Raw genomic sequence first — 11,346 nt, 5'->3', positions numbered from 1 at the left:
TGAATGGCGGCGACCAAGACATCTAAAAAGAGCACTTGTTCAAATTTATACACCCCTATTGATAAATGGTTTTGCTTAAACGGAAGCGGAAACGACGTCACGCTTGCAGACGACTTCCCTGACTGAGAGGCCGTGTGACTCACATTCCGGAAATTTTCTGTCCCGATTTAGACGCGGTTTTCTTCGTTTCTCCTCGAATTATCAGAAATCCTACAAGTCAAACATGCAGGTGAGTTCTTCAGGAACATTTCTTCTCATAAATTTGCTAATGTATGGTTGATATTGGTCTTATATTGTTTTTGAAAGCCGGAAAACTATTTTTTTCGACTGCGCGTGTTAGTCAGCAAGGCAAGGGTTGTAAAATGTTATCATAATTTTCTCTCTTTAAAAATCTTGAATGGCGTTACCAACATTTCTGAAAAATGCACTTTCATATAGACGGATTGGCTCTTTTATTGTATCATCTACAAATGTTTTGTATGGTTTTTACGTCGGTAACATTACATAGTGTTGGGGAGGGGGGCAGGCAAATTTGCTGGCTGTCCGGTAATGACCATATATGGTAGCAAAATGGCTCCCAGAAGACTTGAACAGCTGATAGCCATTGTAGAGTAAACAATCGGGAACAGGTCATCACCTAATTATAAAAGACAAGACATTATTCGTCAACTACATGTATGTGCATTTGTCGCATATAACGTTGAATTGATTGAATGTTACTATACTGCGACTGAAGCCACTGACAATTTATCTTTCCAGAAAATTCTCAAATGATATTTGATATCTAAATTTTGATTGTAGTGCCATGAATGGGTTTGTGCTATATATTGTCATCTTTGCTTATCGTCGTAACAATTTCAATCTTTCCGAACAAAGAATATTAATTAAGAAAATGGGCATAAAAAGAGTATTAAAAGTGTCTTGGGTTTTTATTTACTTTTTTATTTATCTGATGTTTTATTATCTGATGTTAAGAGGTTTACATTTGAGACTTATGCCCAAAGCTCTCCCATGATAGGGTCCACATGGTTTACATACCCATCCAAAATGAAGACTGCAATCCCAACCACCTTGCCCAATATACAAAAAGCAACTAGTTCACATGTTTATAAGGATTTACCACATTTATGGAAGGATTGACACAGCAAGTGACTGTCACATTTTCAAGATGTCAACTCGGAGACCAGATCCACTCACATGTAGGAAAAGACCCCTACTCTTTTTTTACAAGTGTGGTGGGTTCTTTAATGTGCTCGAGGCAGGCTTTTAGCTAGGATTTTATAATAGGGTGTCCAAACTTATTGGTGAGTCGCAGTAAGTGACTTTTGTAGGGGGGTCTGGGGGCATCCACCTTCCATGTTGCAGAGTTTTTGATGATTTTAAGTTAAAATAGTGCATTCTAAGGTATCCCAAGAGGCAAAAATACTGTTACAGATGTCACAGTATCCCTGGTCAATCAGAATTTCATGCTTGACAGAGGATTTTCTCCCCAGTATAGGGCGTCCAGGGGCATCAAATTTCTTGTTATTCTAAGAAAAGGGCGTCCAGATGACGCGTTGACGCATGCCTGGCTAAAAGCCTGGCTCGAGGTGTGGTTGTCCTAAAAAATGGGACCTCCATGTAACGTCCTTACCGAGGGACGGCCCTAACTGATGCTAGGTACTCATTTACACCTGAGTTTAGTGGAAAAAAGCTGTGTATTGTAAAGTGCCTTTTCCAAGGGCAAATGATTGGTGACATATCAGCGCATTTGAACCTGGGACCTCTGGGTTCTGTGCCAAACACCCTGTCGTTACACCACATGACTCCGCAATGAAAATATTTCCAAGTTAGTAACTGTTAAGGAACGTGACCTGCTGGACAGAGATGTCTGAAACAACATTATTCGTGGCACCTCGTACTGTACATTTGTGGTTGAAATGAACTGAACTGAACTAGTAACTGTTGAAATATTGAAACTTAAAGCCCATGTACATATCCCCCTTAACATTTTTTTTTAATCCTCAGAACCCGGACGAGGACACAGAGTGGAATGACATCCTCCGTAAGAAGGGAATCCTACCCAAGAAGGAGAAACCAGAGATTACAGAGCAGCAGCTGGAGGATATGATCGTGGAGAGACTCCTGGAAAAACAACGTAGGTCTTCACAGACACCATACACTTTCACAATTGTTATGCAGTATGCGAGCGTAGTTCAGTGCACAGGAGTAGTCAATATACTGAGCAAACACATTAAGAAAAATTAATTCAATAGTTTCAAGCCTTGTTTAATCCCAAGATTTTCAGATGAGAGTAGTACATGTATTTACTAATTTGAGTACAAAACTGGTATTTCTTGCTGGATTGATAAAGAACCTAAGGGGTGGGGGAAATCATTGGATCAAATCCATGGATCTGTCTTTTTGGCTTGAGGGTTCATTTTGATGGTGCTATTTAGAAAGTCAGCAGCCATACCAAAATAGAAGAAGAGCCAAGAGTGATAAAATGAAATAATATGTACTTATGTGTTTTCAGATTGTTATTATTTCCTTTCTGCAAGGTAGTAAATTACTACAGGGGTATATCCATCCAATGAACAATTTGAACATGATTTCCATTGATTTGCTTAAATGTTGTTGTTGACAAACAGTTGTTTGTATCCACAGATAAGAAGGTAGAAGACATGACATTAGAGGAGCTGGAGGAACAGGAAGATGAGGAGGATGAGAGAGTCATCGAGGCATACAGGTCAGAGGTCATCTTTACAGGGAATCTTTTGGTAGCCCGGGTGTCATCCTAGTTAGTTTTCCATGGCTCCCATACTTTCCGCTTTGTAGCATCGCATAGTGTAATGGTAGGATGTGTGGGCTAATGCCAGGGCTCTAGCCAGCGTCCGTTTTTCCGTCAATTGATGGAAATTTGCTGCGTGTGACTGAAAAATTTTACAACTTGATCTTGATTGAGTACTGGACAACGCCCCTCAGTTGGGGCAAAGCGTCCAGGGGGATTGCTGCGCCTTAATGTCCCCTGAGGCGTCGGAGAACTGCCTCCTTGAACTTTGGAGCGTCTGTGATCTCCGTGACCTCGTATGGTAGAGAGTTCCAATCTCTCACGGTTTGTGGGAAGAAGGAATGTTTGTAGCAGTCTTTGTGAAAAGGTAGAGCCTTGTAAGAATTTGGGTTTGAGTGTCGCGATTGGCGCGGTACAGGCTTTAGATGAGTTTCGACCGGTAGGGCTACTTCATGGTGTCTTGCTTTCTGTAAAATTGTTAATCTATTTGCTGTCCTTCTGTTGCGTAAAGTATCCCACCCCAAATCAGAGACAAGTTTGGTGACGCTATCATAACTATGATACGAATTTCATAAAATCACAACTAATCTGTCAACCTTGACGGACAAAAATCTGATAAAAGCTCCTTGGTGGAAGCTACATGCGGCTTGGGGACGCCGTCCACGGCCGTAAAAGCCACACACTGTTTGTTTTGCTATTGTTTTAATTGTTGACGAAGTGTGTCGGTGCCATTTCGCATACGATAATCTCATTAAAACCCATTTTTCAAGGTCTCAGTTCAGTCTCTCTAACTCCTGGAATAGTGTTTTCGGGACAATGGGAATTTGCTGATGGAAAAAAATTTCGAGCTGGCTAGAGCCGTGGCTAATGCCCAGACATCCTGAGTTCAAGTCCCCTGCTATGCTTTGACATAGTCCTCTTAGGAAAGGCGCACAAATTTCCCTACTTTTCTCAGGTGAAAGTGAGTAAATAGCTTCAGTTGGCGATGTCCTGCAGATAGGCTGTTAAATGGAGGTCCCGTGTTCGAGGAGAGCGACGCCTTGCGCATGTTAAAGAACCCACCACTCCTATCGAAAAGAGTAGGGGTCCTTCCCGGTATGAGTGGATCAAATAAATCTGTACAGATATGCAGCTTCAGTACAAACCTGCTGTGATATGCCATAAGGATGTTTACTAGGTATGTAATACAGATAAAAACAATCTAGTTATAGTGGAAAATATGAGAGCCATGGAAACCAGGGTGGCACATGAGCTAATCTTTGCTTATCAACTTTAAACCCAGCAGTTGTGTTAGGTTATGTGGTCCCTGGCCATGACTGATTTTTGTCTTTTTTCCCCTTCAGGAGACAGCGCATAGCTGAGATGATGGCTGCAGCTGCCAAGTCCAAGTTCGGGGAGGTTCGTGAGATCTCAGCCAACGACTGGGTAGATCAGGTCAACAAGGCAGGGGACGGGGTCTGGGTCATACTACATCTCTACAAGCAGGGGTGAGTGATGAAGGCCTCTATGGTGTTTCCTTTCTTCTGTTTTTAGTATAGTCCTGAATGGAGGTGGGCACCAGTACGGTATACCAGAACAAAACCAATTTTCTTGTTGGGCAGGTCTGGAAAAAACAGACCTGAAAAAATTCAGTAGACTTGATGTTGGACCAATTAGAAAATGAACAGATTATACCGGCATTAAGGCGGCAGGCGTTCACGTCATTTGAGGCTTATTGGTCCAAGAAGATAGGAAGAGCTAAGTACAGGAGAAACAATAGTCATTGTTACCAAGTTTCTACACTTGGTCTTCAACTTATCAGAGGCGGTTAGCATTGTTTTGGTGAAGATAGGTCACTCCACCAAACTAGGAAACGCCACGAAACAGACTCCTTTGTGAATTGAAGTGAAATGGACTATTGCTAGTGCAAAGGGCAGAGTGATTAAGCAGAGCTGAATCTAGAAGAGTTTCTACATGTGGATTCAGCTGTACATGTTGTATTAATGATCACTCCACACCTTTCTTTTCCAGCATCCCCCTCTGTGCTCTAGTAAACAGGCATCTAGACAACCTCTCCATGAAGTTTCCCCAGACCAAGTTCCTACGCAGTATCTCCACATTCTGTATACCCAACTACCCTGACAAAAAACTACCCATGTTGTTTGTGAGATAAAGTTACATTACTCATTTCATCCCTTTCTTTTCCAGGATCCCCCTCTGTGCTCTAGTAAACAGGCATCTAGACAACCTCTCCATGAAGTTTCCTCAGACCAAGTTCCTACGCAGTATCTCCACAGTCTGTATACCCAACTACCCTGACAAGAACCTGCCCACACTGTTTGTGTACTACCAGGGAGAGATGAAGGCCCAGCTCATTGGTCCGTTTGAATTTGGAGGGATGAATCTGACACAGGATGGTAAGTGTCCTCGCCTGGGTACCCTCTGGGTAGTGGTTTGCTCCTTTGTTCACCTCTGCTACCCATCTGGGTAACTGTATATTTAAATCTTTTGGTCAGTTAATGAGCGAATTAAGGAATGGGTTCTAGATGCTTGCTCAATGGCAACAGGCCCTCCCGCAAGCAGACAAAGTGCTTGAACCATTCCTTGCTCATGTGTAGGGACCAATCCAAACCCTTGTCCAAAGTTTGGACGATTCCAGATGTTAGAGATGTCAAGGTTCCCAGACAGAATAACAGAAAAGCGACTGTATATAGTGTATAGTGTATAATAAATGTCAGAGCGAAGTACTAACTAATTATAGTTGTCCTGACTGACACATTGCTTTGCCTGTCCTATTACAGAACTGGAGTGGAAGCTGTCCAAATCAGGTGCCATAAAAACCACACTAGAAGAGGACCCCACTCCCAAGATAGAGGACAAGATGATGTCATCAGTTAAACGGGCAGTAGCCGTAGGGCGGCCGTCACAGGATGATGACTCAAGCGATGATGATGACGACTGGTAGCTGACCTTTGACCTCTGTTCCTTCATTTCTTACGACATGGACTTGAACACATCTGTACAGTTTTTTCTTTGCAATGTTTTATATTGATATTTCTGTAGGTAACAAAAGTCAATTTAGGAGAATCAGACTTTCAATTTTGAAAGTATTTTTGTTGAAATTTGGCAACTTTGTTAGTTGCCAGTTGTCAGTCAAATCCTGCATGATCATGTTTTTAAACTCAGTGTTTTTCTACGGAAAACATTTGAAAGAGAATAGGCCATAGTATGGAGCCTATTGTAGAAATAAGAATAGAATTAAAATCACTTAGCTGTGTACCATCAGTTGTAGTGTTTGGCAGGGCTTGAAATACCTGCATACAATATGCAATTTGCATGCTATTTTTAAGATGTGCCGGAAAAGTATTTTGCATTTTTGTATGAGAAGTACTTGATCATGTTTACACTAAGATCTCCTACTCTTTCACAAGGCTAGCATTGTGCTAGCTCTGTCTTCCGAATGTTTGTACTGATAAAATTCTTTTTATTGCCCCCAAATCCATTAAAACAAATTGTAGTTTTCTTCATGTGTCCTGTAATGTGTTCTTAGGAACACATAATTTGTCGTACCTATTACATTTGTAGCTCTGGATGTAGCATTAGAATAGATGTAGAAGTTGAGCTAAATTTGTGAACATGCTACAGTATATGCTATGTAGTGTTTGAGAGCTTCAAATTGCATGTAAAATTTTGGCCAACATGTATTTTTGCAGGAAACTGAAAAAAAAGTATATCAAGTTTTGTTTGGGATCATATTGGTTCCAGTTTCTTACTGACCCAACTTACATTTGATATCTCTTGTATAACTAGTCCAAGCTAGTAAATTTTCTAAAATAAACATTGTGTATGTTGCTCTTAATTGAAATGCAAAAATAATTATAGCTGCAATTCTGAATCTGTGAAACTTGCAATAAAGTATGATAAATTTATCATGGACAAGCATGGTTATTGATAGTGGGTATTGAAAGCCACATCAATAGAAAAGACCAAGAGGGTGACCAAGCACAAGATGGAGAGACAACCTTGCCACATATCATTCATTTGTACAAACCATTTAGGAGTACCTAGCAACACATAGGGCAGCAAGTTCCCTTACTGTTTCAATAGCAGAGTATGCCTTCACAGGGATAGGTTGCTAGCCCTTCCTCATTACTATGCTCAAGGCACCTCCTCGAACATTTGGGACCCTAATTTACATCCCCTCCAAAAGATGGGTGCAGCCCCAACCGAGATGCCCTACCAAAGATAATGAACTGAGGTCTACCAATCACCAACTAATTAGAACTAGGAGCTCAACTGTGAAGCTGCTACTACCAGTTGAGCTACAGGGACATCCCTGTGCATAAGCCCCAAACTAGGAAATGAAACAAAGGAATGATGGAAAATCATCATCTTATAAAACTACATGGAAATGGATGTCACCGCACTGTACCTAAGAGTCTAAGAGATCACCTAAAGGTCTTTCAATGCCATTCCTTCTTGTAGTTCAAGATAGATCTGCAAGAGGGCGTCCTTGGCTAGGCAGGCTTGTTTGATAGGGGGACATTATTTATAGAATCGCATAACCAAACTGCCTGAAAATGGATGTCATCACACTTCAGCAACGTGAAAGGTCTTCCATTGCCGTTTCTCTTTGTAGTTCAAGATAAATCGGCAAGAGGGCGCCCTTGACTGGCTTGCATTGCAGCATTGTTTTATACAGGTTATCATATTTCATCGTAAAACTACCCTTGGCCTACATCCATTTCAAAACATCCGGATTTGCCCCTATCCCTCCAGCTCGCATTCACACACGACAGACACATTTCTAGAGCAGGAAGTTTCAAATATCGTGCCCTGTTTTTTACAGACTAAAATTAGTAAACATGGTTTCTGAGAAGGGAGACGATCTTAGTCTCTAAATCTAGTTACAGTCTTACGACGCCTAACTCTGCCAACAAGATGCAAGGTTACTTAAGGTTGGTCTGTGTAGATGCTTAAGAGAGAGGCCTTGCATGCGAAGTGTTTGTTATGCTTGAACTTTTAAAGTTTCCAGTACTACTAGTAGTCGTCTTTTTATTATCATACGGTTACCAGTTTGCATATTTTTCGTCAGCGGTACAGTATATTAGCGTACAGATGTTTTGCTACCAATCGAAATACTGTTATAAAGATATATCTGATGAACACACTTTAGGCCGTGTTAATTCGATTATTTGGATGACATCCTCTGTGTACCCCAAGCGTGTGGGTAAAAAAAAACGTTTTCCAAAATGGCTAAACAAACAGATTATGGTATACCAAACAATATAGATTCTTCATTTTGTTCTTTCAGATCTTCTTCTTTGACCTTTTCGCAATATAGGACAAGCACTTGCGCATTTTGTATGGTCGGAAACTTTTTTTGCAAACGGTTGGAAATTGATGCAGACGCGGATGTCATCCTTATATTTGATTCAACGTGGCCTTACTTTATACCTGTACATGCCAAAAGATGGTCTGAAATTACAACGCTTGTTGTTGAGTGCACTAGACGTATTTTAAGACCACCCTTCGCTGAATTGAAGGGTAGCAACGAACTTAAACTGACCAAGTGAGGCATTTAAACACCTACGTATATGCATGACTGTACATTGAAGTATGGACACAGCCTCTATTCACCAAAGAAATATTTCGCTGACCATACTAATGTTTATGTAACCCACATGTAATTTCACAGGATGTGTTTATCAAGTCCGATTTCTGAGAAAGGTTGAATCGCTTGTCTAACACAATGAGTCAGTTATCCGCGCATGCGTGTTACTGTGTAGACAGTGTTATGTCCCCATGAAAGTTTATTTAGCACGTTGACCTTACAACAGTGGCGCCCCTAGCGACTAGACTATATAAACTCTGGACTGTGTGTTTGTGTGGCACTCTTACGAGCGATATCACTACTTGTGGTAAGTGGCTCTGACTTTGCTTAAGCATTGGTATCATGTGCTTGCGCATTTGACAATCAGAAAGTTTTTAAACCTTGTAAATGATGTCAGTATGATAGCCTGTGTAATTCTAGTTTACCTTTATCTGCGGGTAATACCTATATTCATGATTTCTAAAACAGTGTATTCAGGGATATCAAGACGATGGGTGGTGGGTGAAAACTAATGTATTTTGAAAATACAAAATGTATTCCCATTTGAAAACACAGTCTGACAATTTGATATCTCTAAATACAATGATTGTCAAAGGACAACCCGAATACATTTGTAGCTAGATGAAGTATATGCAAACTCTACTATACGGGGTGGTATCTGGCCCCTCGCAGCAAGGCTTTTATTGTGTACGTGGTTACAATTTAATCTATGTTTTGGACATGGTAACGGATTTACGCATTCCATAGCTTATTTCCGCCGTGAAAAGTGGAAATATTGTTTCGGGTATGTGTGTCAATATTTGCAGTCACCATAACTTAATTTCTTGAGGGATAATGATGATTTTTGGCATGTAATTAGGTAATGGGAAGACAAAGGTCAATGTAGATTTTGAGCCTTCTGGCGGTGTTTCTTGGTACTGCATCAGAATGTACTGATTTGTAGTCCTCGGCCGTGCTGCTATGGTCTTGTTTTAGTAAAACTCATTTATATGGCGTAGTAAAAAAGGTGCCCTGATAACATTAGTCCAACTATCAAATATGCAATGCACAAGTTTAATATCATACGGACTGCTATCCCTGCTTTTTTCTCACCTCACCTCATTCTTTCTTTCTCTCCTTCTTTCTTTCTAATTCTTTCTCTCTCTCTTTCTTTCTCTCTCTCTTTCTCTCTTTCTTTCTCTCTCTCCCTCCCTTTCTTTCTCTCTCTCTTTCTCTCTTTCTCTCTCTCTTTCTCTCTTTCTTTCTCTCTTTCTGTCTTTCTTTCTTTTTTTTTCTGCGTGACCTAAAATCACCCACTAGGACGCGCCACGATCAACATGTTATAATTACAGCTACATGACAAGGGCATGTCACATAACCTTACACTAATCAGAGAGATCCAGTACAGAGACAGTCAGCCAGGCGCCGAGTCATCGGGTTTTCCCATCAGAAATGTCATTTGTACTAGATTGTATCCATTACAGTATAAATGAATTCACCATGTGGTATACAATCCTGTATCTTGGTTGAGGCCACACTGACATAATTTTATGGATGGCATCCGCGCGCGCATTGGTTTTCGCATGTTCTCGAAACCAAATTGTGGCCCCATGTTACACAATAGCATCCCTGGTAAAATAGAATTTCATGATTTCCAAAGGGTCTGCTCTCCAGGGTAAGGGGCTTATGGTCAGGGCATAGGTCGGGTCGTTCGGTGTACTGTAAATGCAGAAATGTTCGCGGTGGATTAATGTTCGCGGTTTTCGCGGTGACCACTTCAACGCGAACTTAAAACCACCGTGAACATTTTTCTATGTATTAGACGGCAGTCTATGGTGTTACCGCGAACTTAAATCCACCGCGAAAAGTCCCCTTTCCCGCTACCGCGAATTTAAATCCCCGCATTTACAGTAATATAACCAGCTGCTGCAGCGCCGCGTGCCTGCGAAGCTGGTGTGATATGCCGAACGGTGGTTATACCGGCTATATAGATACATTATACAGATATACAGATAGGGCCACAGTACCCTTGTTCTTTCTTTAAACCAGAATGGAAATATAAACATGATTGACATGGCGACGATTGTCTCTTACAGTCTTAGTGGAGGTGAACATATGACAAGCCAAGCCTAGGAAAGAATGGATTGGATGTTTAGTCCTGTGGTTGAGCAGCATATCGATATCATTTTTTGCTGAATTTTTCTTTTTATTCGCCCACGCGCATTAGTTTTGGGGTCTACATAGGATGTTAAACATAAAATTAAGTCGGTGTGGCCTAAGATTACATATTACACAGGGTATAGTAATGGAATGTGCCGTGACAGTAGTTGTACTGATTTGATCATAGGGAGATGATTTGATACATCGCATGCCTCAACCAGTCGCAAGACGGTTGTCGCAATTCTATACTCTCCAAGCAGAGGTTCGGCTCCTGCTGTTTTTGACGTGTTTTTTTTTGGCGACGCCTCAGGGGCTAGCCAAAGCATATGTTGAGGACAAGATATGAAAACAGGTTCAAAAGCAAAGCAGCTAAGGAGACGAAATCGTCATTTTTGCCAGGATGTTAATATCTGAGCACATACCAAATATCATAACAATCTGTAAAAAAGCAGACACATAAGAAAATAGACAAAAAATAACTCATTCACGGATGTGATTACACTATTCAGTTGTATGCTTTATTCTTAGCTCATCAAAGTCTTTAGATGTTGCCAAGGGCTAACTTCATGCATGGCTGATTTCAACATACTAATTTTTTATGTGGTCATCGAATAATGCCTTACACTATGCACAAATGCTTCAGCACGCAACATATCGACCTTACATTAGCATGAACGTAAATCTGAGTTGGTACATTATGGAGAAGGCTGAATTCTTCAACTAAAAATGAACTAATCGGAATTTCTTCAGCTGTTCACCCTTCTCCACCCCAATTGCTCTGGACATGTGACCTATCGTATGCATGACGTCAGCAATTGATCAAAGGTTGTTGAAAGTTGATATC

At 40.9% G+C, this 11,346-nt stretch overlaps 1 protein-coding gene across 1 annotated transcript; it reads left to right on the top strand.

Moving 5' to 3' along the window:
- Window positions 1–92: 92 nt before the first annotated feature.
- LOC118404718 (phosducin-like protein 3) lies at window positions 93–6,678 on the top strand. The gene is made up of 6 exons (XM_035803987.1): window positions 93–229; window positions 2,008–2,137; window positions 2,647–2,728; window positions 4,114–4,257; window positions 4,958–5,166; window positions 5,551–6,678. Exons 1-6 carry the CDS (start codon window positions 224–226, stop codon window positions 5,712–5,714), a joined length of 735 nt encoding a protein of 244 aa, XP_035659880.1. The 5' UTR covers window positions 93–223; the 3' UTR covers window positions 5,715–6,678.
- The last annotated feature ends 4,668 nt before the right edge of the window (window positions 6,679–11,346 follow it).

This window comes from Branchiostoma floridae, chromosome 17 (assembly GCF_000003815.2).
Source record: "Branchiostoma floridae strain S238N-H82 chromosome 17, Bfl_VNyyK, whole genome shotgun sequence".
Classification (NCBI taxonomy): Eukaryota; Metazoa; Chordata; class Leptocardii; order Amphioxiformes; family Branchiostomatidae; genus Branchiostoma; species Branchiostoma floridae.
The sequence above is the reverse complement of the archived record's forward strand: the minus strand, read 5'-3'. Positions and strand labels throughout refer to the sequence as shown.

Coding starts and splice junctions, on each gene's coding strand:
- LOC118404718 (XM_035803987.1), top strand. Junction 2,729..4,113: donor AGAGTCATCGAGGCATACAG/GTCAGAGGTCAT, acceptor TTTCCCCTTCAG/GAGACAGCGCATAGCTGAGA. Junction 5,167..5,550: donor GATGAATCTGACACAGGATG/GTAAGTGTCCTC, acceptor GTCCTATTACAG/AACTGGAGTGGAAGCTGTCC.